Raw genomic sequence first — 20395 nt, 5'->3', positions numbered from 1 at the left:
CACTGACCTACCCTGGTGCAAATTCAGCTGAAGCCAATGGGAGCTGTGGCTCTGCCAGTGAAGCCTTGAAAATGATGCTCCCAAAACTGGAGACGTTCGAATTCACTGGTTACTTGTGCAAACAAGGGTCTGCAGCAGGGACTTGGCCACCTAAGCACTAACATAACTTGAGACAGGCAATGAGGGCTGTGAGCCTGTGAAGCTGAGGGATTTCTAAAGCCTCAGGACATACAGCTGAAAAAATTGCCCTCCTGACAAGTCTACTTTTAAGCAAAAGAGTTGAGCAACAGCAGTTGCAGTGGAGAAATTGCAGGCCATGCCCTACCACAGTCCTGCTCTATCATCTGACCCCAATGCTGCCTGAGGTGAAGGGGAATAACACCGCCCTTCGGCCCCACTGAAGGGGGACCGGCACGGAAAAGCCCCGACACACTCAATATCCTCAAACTAGGAAAATACAAGCAAACTTCTTTTGAAGAGGGGAAAACAATCCCAAAACCCAAGGAATAAGTTAAAGGTCACTCAGGATCTCCTGGAAAGCAGCTGAGTTCAGCAACTGCCTGTGCAGGGGCTCCGTCACCCGTTCAGCTCCCCCGTGACAAACTCCCTGCAGCTGGGAAACAGCCTTGTCCCGCGACCTTGAGGGGAGAAGGGGTGGCAGAGCAGGAGGGCTCGCTGTGTGCTGATAAAATCCAGTGTGGCACGACCAGGAGGTGGGTGCTTACAGATGTAATGCTCGGCACAAGCCAAAGATTAAAAGAGAAATGTATTTTTTTTTTTAAATACGTAGCAAAAAAAAAAAAAAAGGGAAAACGAAGATAACATAGTGTTCCCTGGGAGACAAGGCTGGTGAGAGACTCTCTGTGCTGTTGTTGTTACAAGAAAAGGAAGGGGTAGGATGTGCTGCAGGTGTCCTTTGGAAAAATGAAACAAAAAAATGTTTACCTAGTTTTATGGACTTGCAGGCCATATATGAGATATATGCACATTGCTGGTCTGAGCTGGGACAGTTCTTGTAGGCATCCAAACTTTGCCTTTAGAGTGTGGAGGAAAAGATGGTCAGGTAGGGTTAGTTTGGGACTTATCTTTGTATTTGGATCGGCATCACCTTCTGGGCCCAGTACCTCCAGCTTTTGGGACCTGAGGTCCCATCCAGAGTCAATCGGAGCTGATTTCCTCCACGGGCTGTGGGTATGGCTCTAGCTTCTGATAAGTACCTGAACACCTGGGCACCAGAGCAGCTTGTCACATCCTTCCTGGGGCATATTTATAGAAACAGCTGAGCTGCTTTTGGCCAGTCCTTATGCTAGAATTAGCCTATTAAAAACCTGAATTGTCTGCAAACACCAGGTTGAGCTTGAGCTGCTACTGGGTGGAGGGAGGCAGTCAAAGGAGGAGGCAAGAATTCCCATCCAAACATCAAAGTGTTGGCTAGCGACGCATGACCCCACATGTGGCAAATCCAACTATCGTTTTGCAGAGACAAAGTCTGCCTGAGGTATACAAGAGCTATCCAGCCACAAAACAACACACGGTGAAGGGATAATCACCCCAACCAAGACCTGAGCAGGAAAACATCACCAGCACTGTAGCACGTAAGGCACCAGCTCCAATCCTGCTGCGGACCAGCCCTGCCAGCCCAGGCTTGCACTTTGTCTGACACCCCCGTGCTCTCCTCTTGGCTTGGCAGGGCAGGTGTAAAGCCATGGGACTGCCAAGTGAACACAGCGTGCTGCGCCTGGCTTGGGCTGGTTCACACGCAGCCTGCTTGGATCCCTCTGCATTGCACTTGCCCATCATTTAAATTCCAGGATCAGCATGGGCAGAGCTTGTTTTGAGCTGTGCGTACCCCAGGAGGACCCGGAGCTGCAGGCGTGATGTAACACTGCCTCTTTGTGTCAAAGCCCTGGTGCTGCCCCCCGCAAGGCGAGCCAGCATCGTTCCTCCTAAGTGTCTGGGATGGAGGTGCGGCAGCGGAAGATTCATCTGAGCTCTGGCAACAGAGGGGAAACTCCAACTGGCAAAGTGGCATCACCCGCTGTCTCTAATACTGTGCAAAAAAGTCGTTTTGCTGCCAGATTGGCTTTGCTGGGAATAAAACACCAACACACTGAGAACAAGAACAAGAGAGAGGGGAGAGTGTAAGACACCAAGCCAGCCAGCAGCATTTTTGAGGGCATACCACGGCGTCCTTGAGGTGACCTCTCATGTACCTGGGGTCCCAGACTGCATGAGCAAATTACGAAGAGGAGACCCTATTTTTGTGCAGGAGACGCTGCTTAATCCCCTGACCAAAAATACCAATTTTCTTAAGTGCTCGTCTGAAGTGGGGCTTATGTGAAGTGTGAGCAAGGGCACCCCTTGACTCTGCTCAGGTCCAGCCCACTGAAGAGCTTCAGGCCTATCACATCACCTCTCCCTGCCTCAGTTTCCCTAGCTAGAACACGGCCGGCAAGAACAAAAACTGACCTATTTCTCCCCCACAAGATAAAATTAACACCCACTCCAAGCAGTGAATTCCTTGATTCCTGGAAGGGGAGAAGGTTCAAACCCTGCTGTAAGAATCAAATCGACATAGCCCTCAGCTTTCCAGCCTTCAGAAGAAAGTGCTCTGTACCATGGAGAACTGATGAACAAAACAAATGACTCCAACGCAGTAGCACAATGCAGCTTAGAGGCAAATCAAAGCCAGCAACACCTGCCTTGATATTTATATCACATCTCTTGTACTCGCTCTCCCATTAGTCTATGAGATAAGACTTGGATGGATCTATGCTAGTGGCATTAGGTTTCTACACACTCAGAAATAAGAATACTCTCCAAGTCCGTAATTGTAAAGGGCTGGTGATAGGGATTTGGTGATGGGAAAAGGTGGAATTGCAAACCTCCATTTGTCTACCAACAGACGAAGAGGTCAAACTCCTCCTCTCCACGCCATTACCGTTTCCAAGAATCCTGTATTCGCACAGTCCCCCAGCTGCGATGCCCTACACAGTGACCTGTGCATGGCTCCTCCTCCTCCTCGCTCCCCCGCTGCCAGCCTTCCTCCAGCCACCCCCAGAGCAGCAATGCGAACGGGCCTGGACCCAGCCAGGTTTGGGGTTTGGATGCTGGGAGTTTTTAGGGGAAACCCAAGAATCTTATTTCAATCCAGATGTCCTGAGGAAGGGGTGGGGAGGAGCCGGCCACGGGAGCCAACAAAGGCTGTTCTGTTTCTCTCTGTGGCACGAGGTATGAGCACATGCAGAGAATTTGGGGAGGATAATTTGGTCTTTCCAATGAAAAGGAGGGAGATGCTCATATGCTTGGCAGATACCAGGGAAGAAGGTTCCACTGAGGTCAGTGGAAAGGCACCTCCCAACTCCAGATCTGTCCCAAGTGGCTGAATACCGGTGGCAGAGACAGATCAGGAGGATTCAGGCACAAACCCACCTTTTAGAAGGGCGATGACAAATGGTCGGTGCAGCAGCACCTGGAGGCCCCGATCCGATTCACCCAGGCTGGGCTGTACACAGAGACAGCAAGAGAGGGCTTAAACCCTGAGCTTATAAAGGGAACAGGCAAACCGATGAAGAAGAAAGCGATGTGCTTAAATGACTCAGGAGAGCAAATGGCAAAGTTGGGAAGAGCCTCCAGCACCTTGACTGGCTATGAAGAAAGCATGAATGTCTTCTCTATGGCTTTTATATGTGTACCCTCCTAATGTTAGAAACTTCAACCACAGGAGCCCTCCACGCATGGAGCTTCATTAGTATCAGCAGAAAGACAGATTATCTCCTCCTTCTGCTGAGCCTCTGACCTCCCTGTACAGAGCATCTTTCATGGGGCCAATCCACCTCCACTGTAGTAGTGATCTGCATGTAGCCCAGATGGGCCCAGGCAGCTCGGCGCTGGACTGACTTCAGCAAAAACAACCACACTTCCGAGCCAGCATTTGGGCAGCCTGGTTCTGAAGCAACCCTAAACTGCTGAGGAAGGACGAGCCTGCATTTAGAACGCAGGCCTGGGATTTAGAAACACTTGTTCAACTCCTGACTTGCCTTGTTTGAGCTTCCGCAAGCCAGGAATGCCTGAGAAGAAACTACAGCCATACACCACTCGGCTTCAGGAAGCTGGAGAGCGTGCGGAATAGAAGAGGTGGATTCAATGAAGCAGCACAGCTCCTGTGCACACAGGGGACTCAGCCAAGGGCTGTAACAGATGTGTTTTAACCCATGCCACTGAGCTGTTTGGGATCTGTCTCCAATTGCTGGAGTGCTCATTCACATGTCTTCCTGACGGAAGACCAACAATAACAATTAGTATCATATAAGAAGCAGCGGACTGCTGCCAGCATTAGCACACTCTTGAACACCAAGGGTTTCCATTCCACTTTTTATCCCAGCTATGCACAAGGCAGAGGTCAGTCAACATTAATCAGCCTTGCTCTGGGCCAGCTCCTTCAGCGCATTCAGCTTGCTGAATTGCAGTCGCTGTCTCTCCGTGCTATGATGGGTTCCCCCTACTCAACACCTTTGCCTCTTTCCTTAAGCTCGCCAAACAAAAAAAAGTATGTTCACTGTTAGCCAGCATACGACGACAGAGGCTAAGCCTGGCCTTGCTGGCGATGGCCTCCAGACCCTACAGGGGATGACACTGGCTGGGCAGGTCTTGGTGGGTCTTTGGAGCAGATAGGAACCTTGTGTTGTCATTCTGGGGGTCTAACTGAATCCCCTTCCATACTGGCAGTGCCCGATCTTCATCCACTAGGAAGGGGTTTCCACCTTTCCGACACTCTCCCAGAGCCTTTGGGCTGGTTCAGGATCACCCTGGGGAAACCCTATCTGAGCCAGCAAAGGGAATGCAAATTCGAGGCTCCTTCTCAGCACATGAACATGCTCCAAGGAAAGGCTCTGGAAGGGATTCTGATGACTTCCATATTATTTCCAGTAAATTTTGTGCTGATTCTTGGCACAAACACCGGAAATGAATAGGCTAGGTCAGGAATGTAAATAAAGTGAAACACTGGGATTTAATCTAATCTATAATTATAGTATCTGTGGCGCAGAGAAGAAGTTGGTGTGTTTGCACTGCAGCTCCATTGAGGAGCTGGAGGGGGTTTTCATTTCCCTTTCCAAAATTTCCCTTTTTGGCTGAGGGATACTTGGTGTCTCCTCAAGTATCTGAAATGAACATGCTGGGCTGGCAAAGCTGCTTTCCGGCAGCCGACCAGGTACAGCTCAGTGAAGAGGCATCCCCAGGCACTAAAGAAACGATGGGGTGAGAAGCTGAGATGGATGAGCTGGGCTGAAGGCTCAGGGAGGCTGCGGGATGCACAGGGGAAGCTCCTATCGCAGAGATCAGTTGGGTTTGCAGGGTGCTGAGCTACCCAAGGGACATGAGCAATGTAAGCTCAGTCCTCCAGGCTGAGTTTGACCTCTGAGACAAGCCAGAGCTCTTTCTTTTGACTGGTATTTGGCGCTTGGTGCGTCACCTGCCTGTCACAGCATGGTGCTCCCAAGCTCCCAAACCATCAATCTGATTGGCGTTAACCACTGTCCCCAGGCTGGCTGGTCCATGCAAGACAAGCACTTAATAGACACGTAGACATCTCTCCCTCTGCCTTCCTCTTCCAGACCCACTTGGGAGGAAGCTTGACAGACTGTTCTGGTCTAGCTGACCTCGGGGGAGAACAATCCCCTCTCCTGTGATGCATTTTGCAAGAATCCTATGAAGACAGGCTGAGAGAGTTGGGGTGGTTCAGCCTGGAGAAGAGAAGGCTCTGGGGAGACCTTATAGCAGCCTTCCAGTACCTAAAGGGACCTACAGGAAAGCTGGAGAGGGGCTGTTTACAAGGGCATGGAGCGACAGGACAAGGGGGAATGGCTTTAAACTGAAAGAAGGTAGATTTAGATCAGATACAAGGAAAAAATTCTTCCCTGTGAGGGTGCTGAGGCCCTGGCACAGGTTGCCCAGAGAAGCTGTGGCTGCCCCTGGCTCCCTGGCAGTGTTCAAGGCCAGGTTGGATGGGGCTTTGGGCAACCTCGTCTAGTGGAGGGTGTCCCTGGCCATGGCAGGGGGGTTGGAATTAGATGGGCTTTAGGTCCCTTCCAACCCAAACCATTCTGTGATCCTATGATAATTATAAGACTTTTGGGTTTTAAGAGCTTAAATCAAACTTGACAGTCTTCGAGGACCATCCTCAGTGTCCCTGTGTGCATGCGAGCACATTCACATGACTGCAGCATGGATCCCCAGGCACGGGCACCCATGTCTGACAGACCGGCAGGCGTGTTCACGTGTGTGCGTGAACCTATGGAGCACGCGCATCTTTGTTGACAGGAACTACCTTCCCTTTGAAAACCTTCTGTGCAGGGATTAGGATCTCAATCCCAATGGACTACAGGCAGGGGAAAGAAAAGGGCTGACAGGCAACATTTTCATCAGACTGAAATTGCAAAGGACAAAGAAATTAGTTCTCCTTTTGTTAGTTTATGTTTTGAAATTACAGAAGCCTCAAAAGCAGAGGAATCAAACAGACTTCGTTGATTTGTTTGCTTGTAGAGCATTTTTTGGTTTTGTTTTTCATACTCAAGCCCAGCTTTGATCTCAGGCTGGTACTACTCCAAACGAATGGTCAACAGCAGAGTGTAATTGCCATAGGTACTACAGAAGAAAAGGGACAGGACGTCCGACACATTTACAGAGCAGAAGAGACTTCCATGATCTCACACTCCCCTCTCTCGGTTTACACGATGCCCCCAGACTACTGAAGAAGCAAAAGCATTTGCTTTGGAAGAGCTCTGATGCTGCAGGCTCTGTGCTCACCTAACAGCCCACAGAAAAGCACAGGCCCCTGCCGTGTGGCTATAATCAGGATTATACCCAGGCCGGAGCCTTCCAAGATAGCTATTTTTCCACAAATGAAACAAGCAGAAGAAATTCAATTTAAGAAATGACCCCGTGCCCGTGTTTCTGTTGTTGTTAAGTCTGCACGGGCTCAGAACAGAGTGTTAGCCTCACATTTCACTGTTCTGGCTTTCTTCATGCTGTGTTGCAACTGTATGGACATCTGAACAGAGGAATATTTAACATGTGCACCTATGTATCTGAGAATGCACAGATGCTGAGTAAACACGTGCTGGTTACGTCCCAGGTTGGAGCAAATGTGTGCGTGTGTGTGTGTGCTGGATACCCATGCGTTCACGGCAGTGCATGCCAACACATCCAGCAGTAGGTGTATCTGTCCATGCACGTGTGCCTGGGCATGCAGCAGCAGATGCCGAAGAGGGTGTGCTGTAGTGTGTGTGCACGTGCGTATTTTTGATGCCCAGGAGTGTGGGTCCGTGCCCCACAGGTGCCAACATGAACATGTGTCCATACATGTGTGCTTAAGTGTGCACAGCCCTGGGAACGGCATTCCAAGCCCTGCTGAGCATTAGGTGCAGGACGGAGCCAACACCATGCGTCATCCCAGGACCCGTCCCCGCAGAAGGACGAGGTCCAAAGCTTCTCGATGCCAGGGGACTGCTGCCTGCTGGCTGCCTGCTGCCTTGGCTCCCCACAAAAAGCCACTGTCCCTCACCCAGGGGCACCCACAGAGAGCGGGAGCCACCCGTAGCCACCCCCAGGACACGGGGCATCACCGGTCTCCGCTTACCCCCTCCATGGCAATGTGCCTCACGACCGTGAAGCAGAAGCCTGGCTTTGACCAAAAGGGATGACCTGACCCTGGACAAAGCCTTACGCCTTCCACTCAAGGCTCTCCCAGCCCTTTCCAGGCATCAGGAATTATATCACAGAGCCCCTAAAGCGACGGGTGAGCGCAATTATCCCCGCCCGGCAGATGGGGAAGACAATTTGGCAGCCCAGGCTGCCCAAGAGCCAGACCTTCTGGCTCCCAGCTCCATGTGTTCACCTCAGCAGGAGCCTCCCCATCAAACCCAGCGGCAATTCCCTCTCCTGGTGCCCCTGGCAGCCGTAAGCCCAACGGCTGAGAGCTCACAACCAGCCGATTTTTATGGGCGGCGGGTTATTAGCAAGCTCTGCAGTTGCTCCAGCCTCTCCCTGGCACCTTGTCAGAGCAGCCCAGTTCCCAGAGAGATTAATAATTATATTTATGCGTTATATATATTTAAGAGAAAACATTTAAAATTATTAAATGGCAAGAAGTATCACTTGGAGCCTGCTCCTGGACACAGCCCTGCTCGGAAGATGCCCAATAAATGCTGCTGCTTCTTTGGAGGCTGTCAACATGCTTAACTGGGGGGTGGTGGAGGTGGAGGCAAAGGGAAAGTATTAATCAAGATCTTTAAAAGTTCTCACTGACAGACCATTTGCCAGCTCTCGCTTTAAATGCTTTTGTGGTCCCATAAAAAGTTTCATTACTCACTACAAAATGGGTTTTAATTATTACAGTCACTCTGACATTAAGCCCTAGGTGTTTCTCTCTTGCTTACTCCTCCGTCTCCTTGCCTTTTTTCTCTTTTTTTCTCTCATACTCTCCTGACTCCTCATATATCCCCCAAGAGAGAGGACGTCCTGGGTAACGAGCCAGGTTGAAAAGCCCAGACCCCCTCTAAATGATACTGAAGGAGAAGGTCATATTCAGATCCTGAAATTATCCCTTTTCTTTGGACACTAAATACTCCACAGGATTCAAACAGAAAATCCAATCCCATGTGCTCAATGGGTATCGCAGAAGAGTCAAGTAAGTGAAAAGAACATCAGCACAGGCATGGCCAGCCATCCCTGCAGAAGTGACTGGGCAGTGGGCAGATGGATTTGGCGTCTCTCTGATCTGGTATATGTCTCCTACCACCACAAGCAGCAACTTAGATAAGCAACACCTATCTCACTTTTGACATCTGGCTATTTTGGTCCACCCGGCATTTGGCAACTTGCTTCAATCTGACCACATTAGCTCAGTTCATCCATGAGAGACAACCCTATCCCACCAGGCACGGACCTGGAAGCCCAGCATACTGAAAATGTGAGTTATTCCAGTGGAGTTTCCCTCTGACTCCCAGTGCCTCCCGTGCCATACTGGCAGACACTGGTTTTCCATTTCACTGGCTGAGCCTAACACTCACAGCGACAGAAAGAGTCTCATCATCCAAAGCATCTGGTGGAACATGGTGCTAACCGAAAAGGTTAACAGCAATTAAATAATAGCATTGGACATCCCCCCTTGCCCCCAGCACCTTCCCACATGCCTCTCCTTACTTGTACAGACCATCTGGTTCCAGGCACTTGAAAATGACTGAATAGAGGCTGGTTTCAGGGACATCTCCGTGGCTCCTACCCGCTGCCACGCAGGATGTTGCAAGGCCAGAAAGCAAATCATCCGCAAAGCTCAAGGATTCTCCTGGAGAGCAAAGAGATGAGCAAGACCGAAACATCAATACAGGTGCAAAATTACTGCTGACCATTTAAAAACCACTGTAGGAACAGCTCTACGCAGCACAGGCAATCAACAAACTCTAGTTGGCTGTGGCTGGTAGGAATGGCCCCATGTCTGTATGGAGAATATCACCTATGGACAAAGCAAGTAGAAGACACACCTGGACCCACTGCAGAAACCAGGGGCAGTGTTAAGTCATCGCCTGGACAGCGGAAGGGTGCACTCGCAGAACATACAGGCAATGTCTGGACTCACTGCAAACACCACATGCAGGACCACCATCCCAGGATGGGCTCCAGGTCCCCAGAAGAGCTGGAAGCCAAATAGGGCTCTCCTGCCCTAACAGCACATTCTGCTCCTAAAGGGCACACGGTTCTTTTTCAAAAAGCACCTGTCACAGTGAAATGTGTTTCTGCTATGTTAGATTATCAGGAAAGCAGACATTTTCAGAGCATGGATGGAATTGCCCTCAATGCGCTGGGTTTTTTTGTGTGGTTTTTTATTATTTGATGAAAATCAGTAGCTTTGCATTCCCTTTCATGTGCACTCTGCTGGCTCCTGGAGCTCTGACTGGAGCTCCGTCAGCTGTGCTGAAGAACACTCGCCCCCCCCTCCCCTTTACAAGCATTCAAAGAAAAAAACAACTAATTAAAAATGGCAGAAAACTACTTTTTTTTTTTTTTGTCTTCTGATTTATAAAGCTTATTAAACACTTAGATCATGATCCAGCTGAAACTGAAAACGCTCCATTTATTAAGCTTTTTGGGCATGATTATCCACTGCCGTGCAACCTGTCTCCTTGCAGTGGCCAGGCTGGCTATCGGTTAGAGCTCATTGCATTCAATTCCCATTTTGCATCGGTGTAACTGAAAGCCCAAGGTACTAAGCAGTAAAAAAAAAAAAAAAGCAAAACCCAGAGCAGCTGCCCTGGCTGTGCCCCTACCCCCACTGATGGGAATTGGAGAAAGGGCTGCTGCAGCCGATAAGAGTTATGCTGGTATAAGCAAACCTGGACCCAGATTGCTCTGCCGGGTACCTTGTGCATGTGTAAATGTCAAGACACCACAGCAGAGGGAGGAGGAGAATTCCCTTCTAGCACTCTTCTTTATTTTTCTACAAGCAAAAGTGACAAAGGACTACTTGTGGGCTACTGAAATGAAGAACAAGTCCAGATTCTCGGTATAGACGGTTATAAGAAATAACCCAGCTGTATAACCAGCCCAGAACGTCTCACTGTGCATCTGGATTACCCAGGTGGAAGAAAAAATCCCCTCCTCCCCAGCCCCCCCAAACCGCATTTGCGTCTTGTCTCAAAATACACAACTCAGTAACAAATGTCCCCCTTGGCTAGAGAAAAGAGCAGCAATAAATTCTTTTCCTCCCTAAAGGAATCCAAGCCTTAATTATTCATTTTAATGCTCCCAGCACGACTTGTTCTTTCCAAACTTTTTTCAGGCAGCTCTGTCACCGGTCTCCGTAGCTTAACCCAGTCCCCAGCCCCGGGTCCGTACCAAACCCCAAGTCAACTCAACGGGCAGGTTGGGTTGGCAGCGGTGAAATCATTGCCTGGAAGTCACAAGCGCTGAATGGCTCTTAGCTCTGGGTATACAGTTTAAACAAACAAACAAAACCTTATTGCTCATTTCCAACTTTCATTTCTGTCTCTTTTTATACAACATCGGGCTGAACTGGGGAACTCCCTGTCACCAGAAGTCATTGAGAACAGACACTGCTGTGACTTAGAAACCAGCTGAATCACAAACACGTAACAAAGAAGGAGGACCAGATTGTGTTGCTGAACTAGAGCAAGAGCTTTTAAGCCTCTTCAGATCTCAAGCAGCCAACTTCTGACCAGGAAGAAACTTCACAAGGGGACAGATCATCCCATGGGTGCCTGCTGTGGGACCTCACAGAAGCAGCCGACGAGAGGTAGCTAAGAAAATAGCTGAGAGACTGCGAGGAACAACTGGACAAGACCAAGGGGAGATTGGGACTGGTGGTGCAGGGGCACAGGGAGCATCAGTCAGGACATCTGTGCCAGGGAGCACAAAAGATGGGACAGAAGAGAACAACACAGGACTGAGACAGGGAGTGAAGAGGGTGGAACCAGACTTGTAGGAAACTGGAAATGGGATGAAAAACGTCACACACAGCCACTGAATTAAACCATGCATTAAAATTACACAGATATCTCTCCTTGAGACATCCACTAACTTCAGAATGCTCATCTTTCCTGGTCTTTCTGGGTAGCTTTGAGGGGAGAGGAGCCGGCTAGCAGTGAGCAATGCCCCGAAACACAGCAGCAGCTGCATCACACGGTGATGGTCTGGTTTGCCATGGAGACCGATCAGACCTGCCTAGGTTGCGAAGCGTGCTGCTGTCCCCCTGCGCAGGAGGAAATGAAGCTCTCGGGGTCTGCCAACGCAGCGTCACCTTGGGTTAAGCCAAACCCCTTGCAATAAAATCCTTACAGCAAGAGGGTGCTTTGTGTTCAATCCTGAGCCTCCGGGGAACTTTCCCCTCTCGTTGGCCCTGCTACAATCAAACAAAAGCAAAGAGGTTGTTACGAAAATAGCAAAACAGATGCTAGCAAAGGTGCTGAAACCTCAGCCCCAAGGCTGGGAGTCTTTCTGCACCTGTATAAGCAGCAGTGAGATTGCTGGTGGTGCCAGACTGCACGGACCATGGGGTCGGGTAAGGGACGCCCCAGGGACGAACCGACTACCCAGAGCTGTCAATCCACAGCGAACGCAGGGAGCTGCTTTTTCATGCTCTCCCCTCGGTGAAGCAGAGCACCCGGCAACTTTGTTTGTTCAAACCCAAGAGAAGTCTCACACAAGAGAAGTCTCTCTTTGTTCAGTCCATGGTGCTCTGAGAGCAGCTGAAATGAAATTTCCTAAGCCTTCCCTAGGACCAGAAAACAAGCTATTCCCTAGATTTAGACTGGGACCTTGTCAGCGAAATGCAACAAAGGAAACGGGTGCATTTGCTGGCATTGCAAGAGGATGATGGCCCACTAACGTTGCCTTACCAAGGAAAAGAGGTCTTGCAATGCTGTAGCAATGGAGGAATACTGACCCAAATGCACAAGGCAACGGTGAGAGCTCAGTGCGCAATACTGCTCATCTGTGCTTATGAACAAGGCACAGGAAAAGCAGGAGGGAAGACTTCACAGGGAAATAATAAAAAGCACAAGTTTAGCATACAAGCAGAGACGTAAAAAGGCCAAGCAGAGATGCATGACTCCGTGAATACATCAACAGGGAAGGCACTCAGATGGAAAATAAATATTTAGGCTAATGGGCAGTAATGGCATGAGAAAGTAAATTGGATATGAATAAACGGTCCACTCCTGAGAAGGGCAAATAACCTAACTATCTTTTAAGAAGGAGTTTGATCACTTTATAAAAGAGATTATATGGATAAGTAGCTTGTGATGGAAAGCAAAGGGGCTTCTCTTTCCCATCTGGACCTGTGTTCTCACACACCCCGCCAGCAAATATGAAGAAGGATTTCAGCCTCCCAAAGCAGCCCTGAAGCACAAACCTTCTAGATTGCTGTAGTATCTTTGCTTGCGTTATTAAATTTCAGAAAGAATCCAAAGGTTCTCTGCAGAGTAAATGATAGCTAAGCAGATCATCTCTGTGGTGTAGGAGGTATTTTATTGACCAGCCAGCCATCTGTGTCCTTCATTAATAGTAATAAATAATTGATGTCACACTAAATAAAGCAATAAGCTGTTACAGATATCAAGGACAAACGACCAGCTCCTGTGAGGATACCTCACCTGTGTTCACTTCTCAGTAGCAAAAAATCTAGACCGGAGCTCAACATCACTACGGTAAGAGCTGTGCACAGAGCAAACGAAGGTACCTGCTGCACACTCATGACAGTAATTGTGCTCAACAAAGAGATGCTGACACTCCTAACTGTACACCAAAACCCTGCAAGACTCTCTTGCCCCTCATTTCCATGCCAGTGCCTTCCCAGGACTGGTCTGCCCCAAACCATCCAATTCCCCAGGCAGCTTTCGAAAATCAATCTCTGCTCTACTAATAACTGCTGGGAAGATGCAGGTCCCTTCAGGTGGCATTTTCCTTCTCTCTCCAGTGCAACCCCTCGCTACTGCCTCATCCTCTTCCGCAGATATGGCTGTGGAGTTTGGCAAACCTCCTCTTTTTGGTTTTGTAAACATGTATCATACTGATTCTGGTGTCGTGGTGAGTCAGAGCTCTCCCTAAACCAGAAAAAAGTACACTTGGAGCTTGCAGGGGGGTTAGCCCCATTTTGTGAAGCTTTGCAAACTTCTCCTGGCCGCACCAGGTCTGGCCATACCAAGGCATATAGGTCAAGTCACTGGTGATGGCTCTGGGGTAGCCACCTGGGAACTCAACTTGATCTCTGGTCTGGAGGAAGAGAACCGCCCCCCCCAACTCAGCTGCCTGTCCGCAAGGCTGAGGTGGCAATCTGCTCCCGAGCGAGCACGTTCCTAGTGGCAGGAGGCTCAGATGGGCAGGAATGGGGACTGAGGAACGAAAATGGATGGGAGCAGGCTCAGACCGCTCGCTCCGACAGTCTCAGTCTGCCTCAGTCCTTCCACTGCAACCCGTGCCAGCGCCCAGCAGTTGCGGACAGCAGGCAGGATGAATCACCTATCAACCATCCCACCGAAGACAACAAGAGTTACGGCATTGAGTTCAACCAGACTAAACAAGAGAGCGAGGCCAGGAGCCTCCAGGAGGTCAGAGGAGCTAAAGGAAGCTCTGGGACCCTCACAGGCATCCCCACACCTTCAGCCAGCATCCCTGTGCCAAGAGCAGCATGGACAAAAACCAGGCGGTGCAAACCTGGTGGAAATGAAGACGAGAGGAGACCTCCCTGCTGCAATTCACCTTTGAGATTCCTAGAAAGAGCACAAAAGGGAAAGTAGGAATGCACCAATGTCTCTGTCTTGACAGCTTCTTTACTAGACTGGATGAAACCAACCCTGCAACGTTACCAGTCACTTTCTTCTGATTGTGGTTTTCTCTCTCTGTCTTTCTCCCTTTTGCTTTTTTTCAACCTGTTTTCAATTTACTCTTGTGGCATCTCTGACTGTGACCTCATTCTGGTACTTAAGGGGGGGAGAAAAAAAAGAGGGAGAGAGTGTCCTTTAAAAAAGAAATTAAAGAAATCATATTTTATTTAGTTTGGTTGGTTTTGAAGCTTTAGCAGAAGAAAGATTAACCTTTTCTGCCTAACTTAATGAAAACAAGGAGAAAGCCTGTATGGATAAATAAATATCTGTGTGGGTATGGAGCAGGCACGATCGTGTTACAGCCCCGGTGGAGCTATAATGGGGAACAGGCGCGTTCCTGCGCAGCGGCTCCCAATTCCCGATCCATTTTCAAGGAAAGAAAAACAGAGTAGAATGTCAGAGGCCCAAGTAGGCATAAATGAGGGAGCCCGGGGAAGGCAGATGGGGCCCAGTGAGGACCTCCGTCCCCGGCAGTGACCTCCGGAGCAATGCCAGCAAAGCAGATGGAAAAAGAGACCTTACTCCACTTTGCTCTTGCCAGGTTTTGGTTCCTGAAATGAGGAAACAAATGGCATGCTCAATCCTCCAAGTTTGTCACCTTTTGGGGGTCCTCGTCCCACCCTCCTCTTCCTCCAGGGCTCTGCCTCCAAGGAGGAGAGGTTCAGAGGAGGGCTGTGAGCAGAAGGCTTGGATCGAGTTTTTGGATGGGTAAATGGGGAGCACAGGCTTGCAGGGTGGTTCCTCCACAACAGGGTTGTACCTGGGTTTAACGTGCTTCGGATCTGGTGCTTGGTGGGGGGAAGGTGGCAAAAGGTGGTTTGTCTTGGAGATGATGGGCTGATTTAAATTAGTGTAACATAACTTCAGGCAACGGAGCTGTTCCGATTTACATCAGCAGATGGTCTGTCTCGCTGCCTAGATCATTAAAAGCAAACTGTCCCTACTGATCCTGGTGGAAGGATGTCAAAACCTCCTTCCCTACATGGTTGCCAGATTATAAAAGAAATGAAAAAGGCCTAGTTATTACTAAAAAAATCTTCTGCCCACATTCTGGGAGCATCCATGCATGCCAGCCTCTTGCGTTAGATGGGAGCCTAAGCCCCGCGCTCAAAACGCCTGCAGCTTCTGAAATAATTTCTTTGTCAAGACTTTTCTCAAAGACGCATCCATCAGGAATCCCTCTGGCTGGGCACAGGTTGTCTAGGCTGAAACAGAAAAGCCAGCGATGATGCTGTGCAACTTTAGGCACAGTTTGTGTCTCATTTGCCAACTTGTACAAAGGTGCAAATTGCAGTACTTCTCGGAATGACTTCAGCTTGCCTAAGTTACGAATTTTGGGGGAATTTGCTTCCTATGTTTATATGCTACTAGACACATAAATAATGACGAAGAGCTCTCCTCTGGGCTTCCCAGTTCCTCTGCTGATCAAAGACTGCATTTGTAGATGGCTAAATTTAAGGAGCAATGCTTTAGCTGAACTAAGAGCAAAAGTTGCATTCCAGTGCCACGAAAGTCCCTTGAATGACTTCACTGGTGCTTTCCAGGGCTAGAACTTGCTGCATGCAGAGTGACCACATGGAACTGAAGGATGGGCTGTCTTGCGCTGTTCTCACCAAGAGCAGCCAGTCGAACAGAAGGAAATGGTCTTAATTTGGACGAGCTGCAATGCTCTAAAAACATAACACACAAGGCTAACCATGAGTGTATTCTTCTTTTAGGGTCACTGTTCCTTCACCTGAGCTCTCCACAAACTGCTTATCAGAGTTCCTTCACGGTCAATATCTAAGACCTCAGAAAAAGTGCTTCAACTTATGTAAAAATGCATCACCTCCTCCATCTCCCCCAAGGCAGTAGGCTGCTGGAGGAGAGTGAGAATTGATGCATTTCATTCTGGGCTGTGAGCCCTCCAGTATTTCTCAGGGTTCACTGGGTTGCTAAGGGTCGACCACAGCCAGACACAAGCTGACTCTGCTACGCTTGGAGCCATCCAGGCATGAGCCAGTTCCAGTCTCAAAGCCACGTATTCACATTAGCATGGTGGAGAGTCCAAGTGAATTTATCTATTCCCTTGGAGTTTGTTTTAGGCTCTGCAGCATGTTAAAATAGTTACTTGATTTCAAGGCAAAGTGGGAACTCATTTGTGCTGGGAATTATGCAGACACAAAGCAAAGACATGAGCTTTGTCCTCAGATACTTCTTGTTTGGCAGAAGATTTTGTCCATCACCACAGATCTAGTTCCCACCCTCACTCTTGCTTTCCTTTCATTTTTACCTTCTTTTTAATTAGAGGTTTCTAAGCAATGGACCAGTGGCCCAGACGGTGGTCCTCAAGCCCATAGTCAACAGTCTGTAGTAGATCCAGGGACTGCACGGAGCCCTACGTTCAATGGGAATCCCATCAGCCCTGCTACAGCCCCAGAGCCACTCTTCTACAACATAAACTGACGTGTCAGATACTTCAGAGACATCAACAAAACCTGTATCATAACCTCTTTCTTTGTAAATGCACAAAGCTACTGCACTGTTGTGGTTCCTGGGGGAACAAGCTACTGTCCGAAAATGACTCCCAGATTTTGAATACAAAGATGGCACCAAGGAGCTGGGCTCCACTAGTCCAGAGCACTGGGAGGTTCCATCTTCTGCTGGGATTAAGATGACTAAACTTGAAAGGCAGCAGCTTTCACCACAAGACAGGTCAGAGGACAAATCCTGGGATCTTCCTAAAGAAACGTCAATGACAAGGTGATTCTGGCTAGTCCAAGTGGGCCCTGGTGATGTACCTACAACGCATCTGACATACAAATTTGCCCACTACGCAAACCTCCCAACCTGTCCAGTAGATGATAGTCTGTGAAGCAAACAGGGTAGACCTGCCAAACAGCAGGGTCAGGTCCTTCATTTCCAGCTCTACCGAGCAGTCTCTTACCTTTATTTCCAGCTCTTTATGACCAAATACTGCAGTAGTGTAATGCCCCACAGAATCCCACTGGCCAACTTGCACCCACTGGAGATCAAGCCTTCCACACACCTGCAAATACCAGACTAGCAGGAGGGGGAAAGAACATTTCCTAGAAAGAAACTCAGTGTGCGATTAATCACTAAAACCCTAATTATCTTGGGTGATTTGTCAAATCAAATTACTTCAAACCTATGCTGAAAAGCTATCAGCTGATCTGTGCTTCACTTCTTCCACTTACTGGAAAAGTGGAATTTTTGGACTAGTTAGATCAGCCAATTTCTTCTATATTACCACTGTTGCCTAACCCTGCTCCCGGTCCCTTCTTTGCACTTCATGGCTCAGCGCTGGAAAGTGGACCAAACCACTCCCTGTAGTGGCAACCAATTGAGAGAAACTATTCTTTGGTCCCAAGGATTCTAAATAGAAGCAATATCTGTAGATGTTGATGTTCACAGAGAATTAGTGATAAGACTTTGGACCAGCATATTCCAAAGGGCTCAGCACGCACAACTCCAGCCAGATCTGCAGCCTGTTAGCCAACAAACACTTACAAAAACTGGTCCTGACGGAGGGACCCACATGGAAGCAGACCTCTTACTTGGCCCTAATATGCATTTTTGGACATTTGAGAATGCGGGGGCAGATCCTCAGTTCATAAAATCTCCTGTAGCTCCCTTGAAGTCAATGGAACAATAACAATTTACACTAGCTGAGTTTCTGCATCCTGGCTGTGAGCTATTTGGAACAACTACACCATAATGATTATTACAGATATTTCAGATCTCTTGTCTAAGACGGATAGGAGAATACCACTGTATAAGAAAATAGAGAGTTGGTTTGCTATGATTTCCAAAGAATTATTGACCCATATCTTGCAAACATTTACACATGTTTAACTTTATTCATGTGAGTTGTTCCATTACACTCATGCGCCAGATAAACTAATGTACATGCTTGCAGGACCAAGGTTAAAACTTGGGCAAACACAGCAAGTTCTAAATATTTTTGTAGATATGTTCAGTTACCTTGGATTCAGACTAGAAAGCATGTCATTTGACTGTGCCTCTTTTCATAACTCTTCATTTATTCAAGCAGGTATCACAAGAGAAGCCAAAAGCGATATCAGGATAAAACTGAGAAAAGAAGCAATTATCTGACCGAACTCAGAAGCTAGAAAACACCCACTCGGTCAGGACTAACGTATGCAAGAGTTGACATCAGTTCTTGAACAAAGATTTACCTGGGTTACTGGAGTATATTTACAACAGCTTGCTTAACACAGCTGATGTAGTATCATTCACTTATTGATTTCTCCATAATGAAGTTAACATTTTTCTTCACAGTTTTGAATCATTGGAAGACACAAGTCAGCGAAGAGGAGAAAGAGCTGGGAATCTCTTGGTCATGAGGAGTCTACTTCAGCATCCATCATCATATCAGCATTTACTCCATCTTTTCCACTAAGACTACAAGGTGAGACAGGATCTCCCGCACCACTGCACAGTCCCACTGCTCACAAGGACAGAATACAATCTGTAATTTCTGAAATTGAACTGATTTTATTTCCTCGAGGACCAAACACATGTCAACAAGGCTCCTGACACCCAGAGACTTCAATGCACTTCACAAAGACCATTAATACTTCCGACAACGTGGCAGCATTTACATCCCTCGGACAAGACGTGAGCTCCGTTACGACACACACCTGCGTCACAGAAGGCTGCAGCATCACGAGAGGTGGCAGACAAAGGAGCGGGGACGCAAATAAAGGAAATTACTTTTTAAAGATAGGAGGCAAAAGGCAAACTTGAGGCTATAACCCAGAGCCCCAGTCCAGATCTCTAACCACTAATAGCTGGCTTTCATCTCTGAAACACTATTAACCCTTTTTTTCAGGGGAGCGAAGTCCAGGCACTGAGGGTACCTGCCATAAGCACAAAGCAGGACACTGGCACAGAAGGAATGCCTTCTGCTCTGAATTTTAAGTCACGTTTCACAGAAACCAAGACAAATCAATCCTGGCACCCACAGGAAAGGGGAGCTGTTAGTGTAGCCAGGACAGCTCTGATGAACGATGTCCTCTGGGAACCCATCTGACCAAAGGCTCTCTGTGGTGGGAACAGTTGTTTGACTCATAGATGTCCTTGGCAAAGCAAGGTATCTGGGCATGCTTCCCACCCGCAGGATCACCGATCGCACTAGGATGGTTAGTTGGAGACACGTCATCACCAGCAACTGTGCAACATCTTACCACTCAGACGACAAAAGACAGATTCCCAGAACGAGCAGAGCAGGATTAAGCCAAGTGGTAAATGGATTCCAGGGCTGTTCCAGGATCTGTGCTGACAAGGGAAGCCAGTGCCAGGTAGCCAACCCGGAGCTCGTACAGTCAGTTTATCACTTCCCTCCTTTCTTCAAATCCATAAATAGAACCCAAACATTGCTTGGGCCATGTTAGAGAGATAAGGTGAGTCTCTCCCATCCCTTGCAAAGCCTGAAATAGAAGCCACGCTACTCCCTATCCTAAGCATCAAGCGTAAGATGTTGACATTTAGCAGTAGGGAAAATTAGCCAAACAATGAACCCTCTCAGGTCTCTCTTCTCCCCTCCCTTCCCCCAGTCCCCTGGAAAATGTTCATAAAGTGAAGTGGAAAAAAGAAAAACCAACCCAAACCAACCCAAACCCCAACAAGCAAAATCCAACCTTCCTAAGGCTGTGGAAATAACATGTACAGAAGAGTGAGTCAGGCTCTGCTAACTGTGCAAGGGTCACCAGTCCTGAAGGCAGAGATGATTCACCAAGGCAGCAAGAACTTGAAGGTAGAAGAGACCAAAAAGAGGTTGCGGAAAGAAAGTTGTATCAAAGAAGGGGAGGAAATAAGAAATGAAACGGGTCCGGGTTGCATGCACCTTGCTCTTCATCAAACGCCACTCAACGGGAACTGACCCAGGATGACTCACTTGATAGTGGTGAGATTATTCCCTTGGTGCCTTGTCCAGACTTTCTTTATGAGAAGGACGGAAAACAGGCTGTAAG

General features: G+C 48.4%; 1 protein-coding gene across 4 annotated transcripts in view; it reads right to left on the bottom strand.

Moving 5' to 3' along the window:
- The window catches only part of ASTN2 (astrotactin 2), a 357282-nt gene that overhangs the window by 24295 nt on the left and 312592 nt on the right, over nucleotides 1-20395 (bottom strand). For all 4 annotated transcript variants that reach the window (XM_075772822.1, XM_075772823.1, XM_075772825.1 and 1 more), the window contains one exon: nucleotides 9205-9346. In XM_075772822.1, the coding sequence (XP_075628937.1) occupies nucleotides 9205-9346 (142 nt within the window). The remainder of the gene's footprint in view (nucleotides 1-9204; nucleotides 9347-20395) is intronic.

Source organism: Balearica regulorum, chromosome 20, assembly GCF_011004875.1.
Source record: "Balearica regulorum gibbericeps isolate bBalReg1 chromosome 20, bBalReg1.pri, whole genome shotgun sequence".
NCBI lineage: Eukaryota > Metazoa > Chordata > Aves > Gruiformes > Gruidae > Balearica > Balearica regulorum.
This window is presented reverse-complemented; position numbering and strand designations above follow the sequence as displayed.